This window comes from Nicotiana attenuata, unplaced genomic scaffold (assembly GCF_001879085.1).
Source record: "Nicotiana attenuata strain UT unplaced genomic scaffold, NIATTr2, whole genome shotgun sequence".
Lineage (NCBI taxonomy): Eukaryota > Viridiplantae > Streptophyta > Magnoliopsida > Solanales > Solanaceae > Nicotiana > Nicotiana attenuata.
In genome coordinates this window covers 122,475-134,368 of record NW_017670740.1, presented here as the reverse complement: position 1 = coordinate 134,368, position 11,894 = coordinate 122,475, and the positions used below count along the sequence as shown (strand labels likewise).

The 11,894-nt window shown below is 34.5% G+C and overlaps 1 protein-coding gene across 1 annotated transcript; it reads left to right on the top strand.

Annotated features, from left to right (window-relative positions):
* Positions 1-1,831: 1,831 nt before the first annotated feature.
* LOC109242848 lies at positions 1,832-7,498 on the top strand. The gene is made up of 12 exons (XM_019409716.1): positions 1,832-2,247; positions 3,101-3,260; positions 3,848-4,048; positions 4,127-4,191; positions 4,451-4,481; positions 4,579-4,667; positions 4,736-4,822; positions 4,955-5,005; positions 5,101-5,322; positions 6,654-6,747; positions 6,836-6,976; positions 7,086-7,498. The coding sequence occupies exons 1-12, from the start codon at positions 2,026-2,028 to the stop codon at positions 7,169-7,171; spliced, it is 1,449 nt and encodes a 482-aa protein (XP_019265261.1). The 5' UTR covers positions 1,832-2,025; the 3' UTR covers positions 7,172-7,498.
* Positions 7,499-11,894: the final 4,396 nt, after the last annotated feature.

Here is an 11,894-nt window from a genome sequence, read left to right as displayed (position 1 = left end):
TTTTTTTTCCGTGGGTTGGGTTGGTTGGGGGGGGGGGGGGATTGAGAACATGCGCTAAGCTAAGAATTTGTTCTACTAATTGTCAATATTTAACTTTGCAAAAGGAATCAAATAAACAATTTCAAGATCTGATTCACATCTGAATCAACTGATACCTGCCTCATGGCTCATCCCTTTATTATATATTTTTTGAACAAAATGTGAACCACTTTTTATGGTCTTTTCTGGTCTGATTTCTTTTGTACTCTATTTCTTAATTAATTATTCATTAAATTAAATCACACGTATCCCACATTGTGTTAGGTGAGAATTGAGTGGTCCAAGTTTTGCTTTTGCTTTTTTAGTGAGAACTGAAAAGAGCAATAATAACAATAAAATAATAATAATAATAATAAAATGGTCTTTCATTGTTTACCTTTTTACTCTTTTTCTTTTTTCCCCACGTTGGGTAAGAATATAGGCTTTCAGACTTGTTTCTTTTTTTTTTTTTTTTGGCCTGATAATTAAGGTCCAAGAAAAGGGGCCAACACCATTATTATCCTTTCGTTTATTTTGCAAGTTTGATAATCTAATACAGAAAAAAAAGAGTTAGATTATCTAATCATGTATTGGTGAAAAATTTATCCAAAAAAATTGAAAATAGCTAAAAGCTAAAACTTTTTCAAACTTTCCTAAGTTGTATATAGGCCCGTTGACATTTTTTAAACGAATTCTTCTTCCTTTTTTTTTTTTTTTTTGGTTATAACTGTGCATTTGCGTAAGATTTAGTTACTAAGACCATATTTAAGAATTAGTGAAATGTATTCCCTAAATTAGATCATGACATTTGGTCTTTTTATAATAAGTAATCAAGTTAAGAAAATTAGAGACGAAAACACTTCTTCTCCTATATGTAATTCACAAGCTTATGCCATTTTGGGTTTATGTCAAACGTAATATGATTAAATTTATGAATGGTAATATTGAGCATCTTTATCGCTAATCTATGAGTGAAGATCTTGTGCAAACGAGAGCATTTCATTTATCCTTTTCTACCTTAAAGATTTATACATGTAATTTAAGGTTCAATTATAAAAGTTTTACTAATTTTTTTTCATTTTCAAACCCAATTAATTAAAATTAACTACCACCTACAGTAGCTAGTAGTACAACTAAAAATTTCACACACAAAAGGTGTATGTTCAATTTTATGTGGCCATCTTCACTTTTTCCCATTTCGTTGCTGATCCTCAATATAATAAAGAGAAGTGGATCAAATCTTACTTTGTACTATTCAGGATTGGGCAACATATGAATGAATTGACTAAAAGTATATTCAAGAAAAACTAAACAGTTCTGATTAATAAGAATAAATTTGATTTTTCCCCGTAATAATTTTTTTTTAAAAACATACTTTTTTTTCTTATTAATCTGTTTGAAAAAGAATGATATATTTCTATATTTGAAAATAATTTAACTTAAATTTTTTTATTTTATCCAGTAATGAGAAGCTTTTATAGTCACAAAAATATCATGACCACACACAAAACTTTTATCCCTTAAACTTCTAGGACTACATATTTTAAAAGTTTTTTTTTATATTTATTTAAACTACACATCTAAATTGAAACGGAGAAATAAAAATTTACTCACAATAGAGTCTACTTTAATAAAAGGGGAAATTGGAGAGAGAAATGAACGTGCAGTGAAGGAGTAGTTGCCTTCGGAACCCACTTAATGCGATTCACACCGCGGGCCCACACACAAAATCCAAGTCTTCCATCAACAAGCCACTCAAACTGTGTCGTTTTATGTAGTAATGATTCACATAACTAAAGTCTCGTTTTCTTATATATTCACTCATTCATTCATTCATCCATCTACTACGTCTACTTGTCTCCCACTCCTACTTTTTAATTTATTTTTCTTCTCCTTTTTCCCCATTTTTCTCTCTGTTTCTAAAATACAAAATTGAGTCTTTTAATTTCCTTGTTTGAAGCTCTATCTTGTTAATTTGTGCTAGTTGAAAGTAATATTTTTTTGGTTATGGCTGGAGTTGGTACAAGGTGGAAGATTTTTAGGCCACTGTTGTCAATTTCATGGAGTTTTCTTTTGGCTGCAATGTTTGTTTCAGCTGAAAGAAGTTTGAAGAGGGAACAAATATATAATAATGCAACTCATCAGCAGCAGTCAGATGCTAAATACCTTACTGATGTTGTCAATTTCTTGTGGAAGCCTAATGAATCTGGTTACCAACATGTTTGGCCGGTAATTAAATATTCTTCATTTTAAATGAACTTTTAGTTTTGTTGTATTCTGTTTGTAGTTTTGAATTTTTAGAGCTAGTAGTGATTTGTTGTTTTTATGTGATCTGCAAGATTGATTGATAGTGGTAGTTGGTACTTTACTTAAACATGATTTAGCTGATTAGGTGGGACCATTTAATGGACTAATATTGAATCTATGAGTAGTTTTAGCTAATTGAGCGAGAGTAAATTGAACCCAAATCCAAGCAGTCCAATTCGATGCTACCGCAGTCCATTTGATTTACTGAGTTTGAAAACTCTTATTTTGTACCTATTTGAAAATTCTAACACATATACGGGGTTTAAGCCAAAGTTATTGGGTTCAGGTGAACCCGTGCCTTGTATACTAAATCCACCCAACTGCACCAATAAGTTATCTATATGCATATTCGTGTGCACTTGTGTCCTTTTTTCCTCTTCCTAATTTCTTCTGAAGGTGGAGGATTTGCATGTCACTATGTATATTTACTTACCATTGAGATCAAGAAGAGAAAAGGAATGAAAATATACGTCCGAGAACTGATCGGTAAAACAAAAAAATTGAATCCACATGACTAAGATGTATGAGTAAGATGGCCAATGTGAAGTTTACGTTCCAGTGTAGTTATGTGAGTTGATGTTTCTGACCTCTAAGATGTTGGCATTTTGAAAATCTGAGCTATGATTGAACTGCCACATTCATGAGCCATTTTGATTAATAATATTCTACTTTTATAGCTGCCCGGATGTTTTCATTAGGCTCCTGTTTGGTTTGATCCTGTTGACTATGTTTGACAATGGAAGTTCTGAATGTGCCCTACTGAATGTCGTTGCAGGATATGAAATTTGGATGGGAAATTGTTGTCGGTTCCATAATTGGATTCTTGGGAGCAGCATTTGGGAGTGTAGGTGGTGTTGGTGGTGGTGGCATATTCGTACCTATGCTTTCTCTTATCATTGGATTTGATCCAAAATCATCTACTGCAATTTCAAAGTGTAAGATGGGAAGCACTAGTATAACATTGACTTTTAAGGAAACTTTGTGTTAGTTTCATGTCTTCAGTGGCTTCACAAATTGTAGTGCGTATTTATTTTGTTCTGATCCATCTGGACTTGCCCATGATTACTGAAATGAAGGAACTTAATGTTAAAAACAGAAAATAGAAGGGAAATTAATGAGCAATGACTTAATAGACCCTGAACTTTTTGCCTGGAAATACTCCTGACTCAAGTATTCATTGGTAAACATTCTTTTACTCTTTAACAATTAGCTTTCCTGCCCTGCACAGTCCTTGAGCTAAATTCAGCTATCTTATTTTGGCATAATGTTGGATATACTTTCCCCATTCTGTGAGAAGTGTAATAGTAGGGTCTTTTAGCTTAACTCGCAATTTGGATTTGTAAACAGAACTTAGCGGCTTGATGAGACAAGGTGTGTATATCAGATAATTTACCCCCTGAAATTCACACTATATCAGCACCAGCACTGTAGTAGCAAGTCTTAATTTCTGAATTGTCATCTTCTGCTATTAGCTGCTCTCTCCTGGTTAAGGGACTCACAGATTCTACTCTTGATTTGTCAGGTATGATCATGGGAGCTTCGGTCTCTACTGTTTACTATAATCTAAAGCTCAGGCATCCAACAATTGATATGCCTATCATTGATTATGACTTGGCTGTGCTCATCCAGCCAATGCTGATGCTTGGCATTAGTATTGGAGTTACTTTCAACGTGATATTTGCTGACTGGATGGTCACAGTTCTGCTAATATTACTCTTCATCGGTAAGACTGCAGTCGAAGTATCATGTTTCCTTTACGAACTGCTCCAACAAAACTTCTGAACTTACATGATTGTTGCAGCTACATCAACCAAGGCCTTTTTGCGAGGGGTTGAAACGTGGAAGAAAGAGACTATCATGAAAAAGGTTAACGCATAATTTCTTCCTATTTGAATACAGTAATCTATGCACTGAAACAGCACATTTGAAGTGTTTGTACTTTTACTCTTTCTTTTCACCTATTCTAGTGGCATCCATTCTGTACAGTAAATAGCATGTTATATATATGATACTATTCCTAGTATCGAGATGCCTTGTCCCATTGAATTCTAGAAAGGGTATGTAAGTAAGGCCATATATGTGAAGTGTTGGTTTTTTTCATAATCATATGTTTTCCTTACTTCAGGCTGAGGCTGCGAAAAAGTCAGGCGTAAATGGTAGGTTATAGAAACAACTTCTTTATTATAAATGAGTTTAATGGGCTTTCAATCTCACTGTTCTTTTCATTTCCTTTTATCTGGTTCTTTGTGCTAGGCGCTGGTGAAGAAGCAGAATACAAGCTCCTTCCTGGTGGTTCTAACGATGACACTAAAAAGAAAGGAACAGAATCTTCCGAACCTGAGGTGACGTATCTTAGATCTTGAAATGATAATATCCTCTAGTTTTGATCTAAGAAGCTGTGTCATTTTAGGTGCCTATCCTGGAGAATGTTTGCTGGAAGGAAGTTGGACTCCTGTCTTTTGTTTGGGTTTCATTTCTAGGACTGCAAATTGGCAAGGTTTTCATTTCTTTCATATCTATATTCTTTGTTTATGATATCATGTATGCTCAGAGATGATACTCTGAGTTTGGATTGTTTTTTAAGTTGTTAATTTTGTAAACTAACTGGCCTTTTGTTTTGTGGAAATAGAATTATACAGACAATTGTACAGCACTATATTGGGCGGTGAACCTGTTGCAGGTTTGTGTTTAACCTATATTGGAGGTTGAAGCAAACTGTAAAATCCTAAAAATTGTTCTAGCTATTGAACAATGAACTCTTCCAATGTCCTGCAGATCCCAGTTTCCCTTGGTGTATCATCTTATGAAGCTATTAGCCTATACAAGGGTTGGAGAAGGATTGAATCGAAGGGAGAACAAGGAACCAACTTCCGGGTGCTGCAACTAATTGTTTATTGCTTTTTTGGAGTAATAGCGGGTATGGTAGGGGGACTTCTTGGTTTGGGCGGAGGATTTATCATGGGCCCTATGTTTTTGGAGCTGGGCGTTCCTCCTCAGGTGCGTCTATTTGTTATCCTTAAGTGGTATGGAGCAAAGATAAAAATTTATTTTCTTATACGTTAGGGTGCACGAATTCTACCAATCTGTGGTTGGTTCATTTTGCTGGTTATGCTTTGCTGAGTTTTATTTTGGCCGATAATCTCTAATGTTCATGTTCTTACCATGACAATATAGTTTTGTTAAAAACTGAAATAGCCACAAAATTGGACAACTGGTTCGTCAAAGTTGGGAGGCTAGGGCTGCAGACTGATCCTCCTGAGATTTATGGTGGCTTGAGCTATGAAATCTAAGCCAGGTCAAACTTGCAACAAATCCCTTCTGGAAATTCTCAGAAGATATTGTGTTGGTACTCAAAAAGACAATTGAAGTTTTTAATCCATGAGTACCAGCATGTAGTTTTTTGGATCCAAATCTAAAGTCAAAGGGATCTTAGATATGTTAGAAACACAAATGAATTCTGATTTCCTGGATTGAAAGAGAAACTCAAACAGTGAGAGTCAAAGATAAGGTGCCCCATATATCTTGATTTAAAGAAGATGGCCTAAAGATTTTTGTTACAGATGATTTCAGTTATCATTTTCTGAGTAATGTATATACGCGCCTCTTAGTTTTCAACAAATTCCGTGGTCAATAGTAACATTGACTGTACCTATAAAGGTCTGTGCTGAATAATGTTCACTTAAGTTTATTAGGGGTTTGCCTTTTGAAGTGTAGAATTTGGCAAAACTCTTGGATACTTCGTTTCTCGACAAATTGGATTAGTATTTGTGTATTATGACATTCACATATCATCTTCCTCTAGCTTCATACATGATTCATTTCCCATTTTTCCTTCCATGTTTCGTTTTACCTAGACTTCTGTATGCTCATGTTAATCTACAACTAAAAGAGCTTTTCTTGTCATCTTTGAAGTTTCTCATCATTTTGCTTATTCCCTATATGCAGCTGAGGTTTTTTTTTTCCTTGATTGCATTAGAAATGAATTACAGTAAAATGAGTTGTTTGATGCGTAGTCTTTAGCAGCGTTATATATTAAAAGCAGACCATTTTTTTTTTATTGTGATAAGGATGAAAAGCATCCATGCTTATAGTCTTTATCCAATTATAAAGCAGTTTTTGTATATTTTCAAAATTCAGTTGGTAGTCAAATAGTACAAATAGCAAAGAGTTCAGCTACCATTTTTACTTCAAGTGTCCATGGCTGAACTCAAGGGAGTTTTGGAGGAAGAATATTTTTACTTGTGATCTGTGTTCCTATCTAGTATCTATTCAACTTCTTATCATACTTCAAAGCCATTGTCTCATGTAACTGTGTTTTCTGCTATTAGGTTTCAAGTGCAACTGCCACCTTTGCAATGATGTTCTCCTCATCAATGTCTGTTGTAGAGTATTACCTTCTAAAACGTTTCCCAGTTCCTTATGGTATGTGTGTGCTGATCCCTTAAATTAACGGTTATTAGGTAGATTTTTCACCTTTATATAGGAAATAAAAGTTGTATCCTTGCTGCAGCTGCGTACTTCGTTGCCGTGGCAACTGTTGCTGCTTTAGTTGGGCAACATGTTGTCAGGAAGATGATTGTGATACTAGGAAGAGCATCACTTATCATCTTTATACTTGCCTTCACAATTTTCGTGAGCGCAATTTTACTAGGTATGTATCTATCAGCATCAATATATTAACATCCCTCCTGTATGAATCATCACTTCATTCAGCGTTTCAGATTGTATTGGTATTAGAATTTTCTTTTCTGGTTTGACAGGTGGGGTTGGAATCTCGAACATGATTGGGAAGATCCAGCGTCATGAATACATGGGCTTCGAGAACCTTTGCAAATATGATCCTTAATTAAGTACAAGATAGGTGAAGCAAACTGGTCATACATTAGTGCTTCACTAACTTGAATTATTGGCTTAAGTAGGAGACCAATTCTTGGCTTGGTGGAGGAAGATATCCACTGTCTCGAGTTAGCTAGTTCCATTCTACATTAGCTATAGTAAATCTGCTGTGGGATTTGCCTTTGTTGTCAGTTTGCATGAAATGAGATTCAGTTTTGAAATTGAACACCAGAAATAATGGAGAAAAAATAGAAATGGGAATTCTGAACTTCATTTTATTTGTTGTGTAAAATACTACCATTGGAAGATAATCAGAATTCTTATTGGTTCGATATCATGACTGTTTGTTTTGCCAGCAGTTGTAGTTGAGCTTTTTAGATCATGTCTCTTTCAAGGAAAATGCTATTATTGATATATAAGTATCTAATATGATTGAGAATATGGTCTAAGGCAGGATGAACATTTTTCCCTAAAGAAAGAAATGATGATTTCTCCTTATATATATACCAAATAAATGCCTACGTTGATAATTCATGTAATGTTTTGATATTTATGCGAAATCATGGGATATGTCTTCTACATACACTTTTACGACTTAACCAAAGTTAGTATGTTTTCTCACCTTAATTTATCACTTAGTCATAATAAATTAATGTAATTTGGTATAAACACTAAGTGCGAGTAACACTAATTTGGTATGTCAGTTTATTTGAACCTATAATTTGAGTAAAAAGTAGTATAAAATTATCAGCCTCTATTAATGTATCTCATTCTCAGGGTTGAAGCAATCACATGTATGTTTTCTACTTGTCCTAAATGTGTGAATGAAATGAGCTACATATGAAGTTGGAGGGAAAAATGTGTCCGGGCAAATAACAAAAATAATTGTAGTTGAACAACTTGTTCTCTAGACGATGAATGAATGTGCTAACCAAAGAGCAATATGCATTAATGTTGCGGTGCGAACCCCAACTTTGAGCAAATAAAGAAAAATTTACGAACCTAAGCACCCATTGCAGTGGTCTTAAATAGACTTTTCTTCGAGAAAACAATACATCATTATGTTGGGATTACCCTCTGAATTTACTCTTTTTTATATTTTACATAATCAAAGGTCACAAGACTACCGCTTCCAAAAGACGTAACTGTTGGAGTATGTCTTTTGAATTTTTCTAATTTGATGCTTCGCATCAAGTTTGGAGTTCTAGAATCTGTTTCTCGTAGCTTAACAATTAAAATAGTCGATAATTATTTAGTTTTAAGAGTTTTTTTTAAGAGGGTATCTGTGTAAGCTTATAAGAAATTGCGTGTATTTTAAATCAATGAATATACTATTTTAAAAAATTAAATAAATAATATTAAACAGTGTGTTGATTTATAAAATAAATAATGCAAATACCCATTAGATAAAACTCTAATATAAAATACCTATAAAAACGTAATTAAACAACACATACACTTAATCTCGATTTTGATTAACTCCTAGCTTCTTCCTTCGTATCTCACAAGAACGCTATTATAAATTTGAATACCAACATCTATTGTTTGTTGCTAATTTACCAAAATTTTCATTCGGCACAAATGACTGAATATTTGTTATATGCTTTTATCACTTTTTTTTCAAATACTTGTCAAACAACACAAATTTAAAAATTGAATCTTCTAGTCTTGTATAGATTCGGGAATGAAGGGATAAATCCTATAGTTCCTAGAAAAAAATTGGATAAGTATAAATTTAAAATACATAAATAATTTATGTTGAGTTACCGTATTGGGGTAGGATGGATGAAGTGGAGGTTAGCATCTGGAGTCCTGTGTGACAAGAGAGTGCCACCGATACTCAAAGGTAAGTTCTATAAAGCGGTGGTTAGACCGGCCATGATGTATGGGGCTGAGTGTTGGCCTGTTAAGGACTCACATATCCAGAAGATGAAAGTAGCAGAAATGAGGATGTTGAGGTGGATGTGCGGGCACACTAGGATTAATAAGATTAGCAATGATGATATTCGGGAAAAGGTGCACGTAACCCCATTGATGACAAGATGCAGGAAGCGAGGCTCAGATGGTTTGGGCATGTTCAACGAAGAAGCCCAGATGCTCCGGTAAGGAGGTGTGAGTGGCTGGTTGTGGAGGGCACACAAAGAGGTAGAGGGCGGCCTAAGAAATATTGGGGAGAAGTGATAAGGCAGGATATGGAGATACTTCAGATTTCCGAGGACATGACACTTGATAGGATGTGGAGGTCGAGTATTAGGTTGTAGGTTAGGAGATAGGCGAGTCTTGCTTTACTTCGTACTTTTGTGAGACTAGTCTGGTAGGGTTTTTGTGTAAGATAGCTAGTGCCAATGTTGTGTCTTACTATTTCACTTTTCAATGCAGGACATATTTACTAGCTAACGCTTTTGCTTTGCATCTTTCTTCTGGATTTCATGTTGTTTCTATTAGTCCTATGATTTCTTTGGTGATACTAATATTGTCTCCTTTTGTCTTTTTATTTTCTTGAGCCGAGGGTCTTTCAAAACAGCCTCTCTATTCCTTCGGAGTAGGGATAAGGTCTGCATACACACTATCCTCCGTAGACTCTACTAATGGAATTTTACTAGGTTGTTTGTTGTAATTTATGTTGAGTTAGTATTTTGCAATAGATGACTTAATATTAAAAAACTACAAAAAGTCATTTTTTTTTGGTAACAAAAACTACAAAGAATCAATTGCCGGAATGAATGGAAAATAAAAGAAAAATAATTACCGCCAACTCATTAGAATATAGTTTGTCTTCAATACTGTCTCAACCTCATTTTTTCTTGTTTGCATTCTAACCTCTTATTCTTAATATTATATTATAATCGAGCTAATTTTTTGATTCCTTTCATCGTTGATGTTCTTCTTATGAAAATAAATTTATGTACTCAAAAAGTATGTCAACTTGAAAAATAACTTTACTTATATGAGAATTTAAAAAATATATTCGAATGATATTCTTTTGCGAATTAGTTAAACTAAAGAATTTTTTATTTTCAATACTAAAGAAAATAATTTATCTTTTGTTTGATTCAAATTTTTAATATTAGCTCATTGTGTTAAATGTTTAATTCTAGTTATTGTCGCACCCCATTTTCTCACGAAAGCGAGTTTCGACGTGTGACAACTCTTATAAAGGAAGGTATTAAAAGAGAAGAGTCGCCACCTAACGATTTTAAGGTGCGTTAGGGCACCTATTTGCAGATAACTCTGTTTAACTAGTCTATGTCACTAAAGATCGGGTAAGGGCTCAAGTTACTTCGAATAGAAGGTGTCAGGTACTCTTCGAGGTCCACAACTGTGGTTTCCGGCCGAAGTTTAAACTAAGTGGATTATGTTATTAGGCTAGATGATCAAATAAACAAAGGGAAGTATAGAAGCCGAAGAGTCTTATCATAACACATGAGAACTGATACAAGTCCTTAATGATTGCAAGGATATAACTACATTGGTCTATGTTAAATAACTAAGTGTAAATAACCAGGAAATGGGGGGTCCTAAGTTTTTTAGCCTAAAGGATCACCCCGTGCAACATAAATAATACTTCGCAACTCCCTTAAGGTAGGGGCTGCTCATATTATTAAGCGGGCACAGACTATCATCTCCTGCTACCCAATTACTATGTTGAAGTTGAAGTTATTACTTAAAGGCGCTCTAGTTCAATTCTAAGTCGTATCATATGCGTGCACTACCTGTCCCATGCCTATGGTCCAAGAGGCATTGGACCTACTATTAGGTGGTTCTAGACCTTACTTAGGGTGCTCAAAATGATAAAACTAATATTAAAAACAGATAGGACTTCACATAAAGACAATTAAAGGCCCAAGTTAGCCTCCACATATAAACAACAAATGCACGCGGCAGTTTAGGCAGTACATTGTTTTAGAATCAAGACTTAAAATCCTATAGGCATAGTTTCTAGGCGATTCTTAATTCCAGTATCGTATATTCATCATTATTATTCTAAATGACTTAGGCGAGGAGGCAGTAAACCATTTGCAGACTCAGGATTATTAGCACTAATTTTATCAATAGGCATCTTAGGCGGGTGATACCGTCCTATAGGCATGATTTCTATACGATTTTGATTTCAAACGTCGTACAGGCAGTGTTGCTGTTCCAAATTAACTAATTTTCAAATTGCATGTGTTATAAAAACCTATAGACATGATTTCTAAGTTGTTTGTACAATGGGCCGTGAAAGCTATTAGAAAACTCGGAATTACCAGTATTTGGCTATATAGACATGCTTCCTAGGCCGATGACAGTATTCTATAGGCAAGATTCCTAACAATTGGTATTTGAACTCGTTGTTATCATAGTTATTCCTATATGCATGCTATCTAGGTGGAAGTGTAATAAACGGCAGAAGCATCCTATAGTCAGGATATCTAGATGGACAGTGCACCAAAAGTAATAAAAGCAATTTGATCAATTAATTATTTAAAATCCTATAGGCATGATATCTAGGTTAGCAAAAGCATATAATATACATCATATGGGCATGTTGTCTAAACGCACAGTAAATAACATAGAAATCAAGTATGGTGATTAATAGCATGTTTGAGATAGTGATATTAGACAAATTAGGTGAGGAGTGTGCAATTTCTATAGTCATGATTTCTATTAGCGTGCAGAAGTAGAGCAAGCCAAACATAATAGCAAATAAAACACATGGACCTTATAGGCATGCTCTCTACCCTTTATGCAAG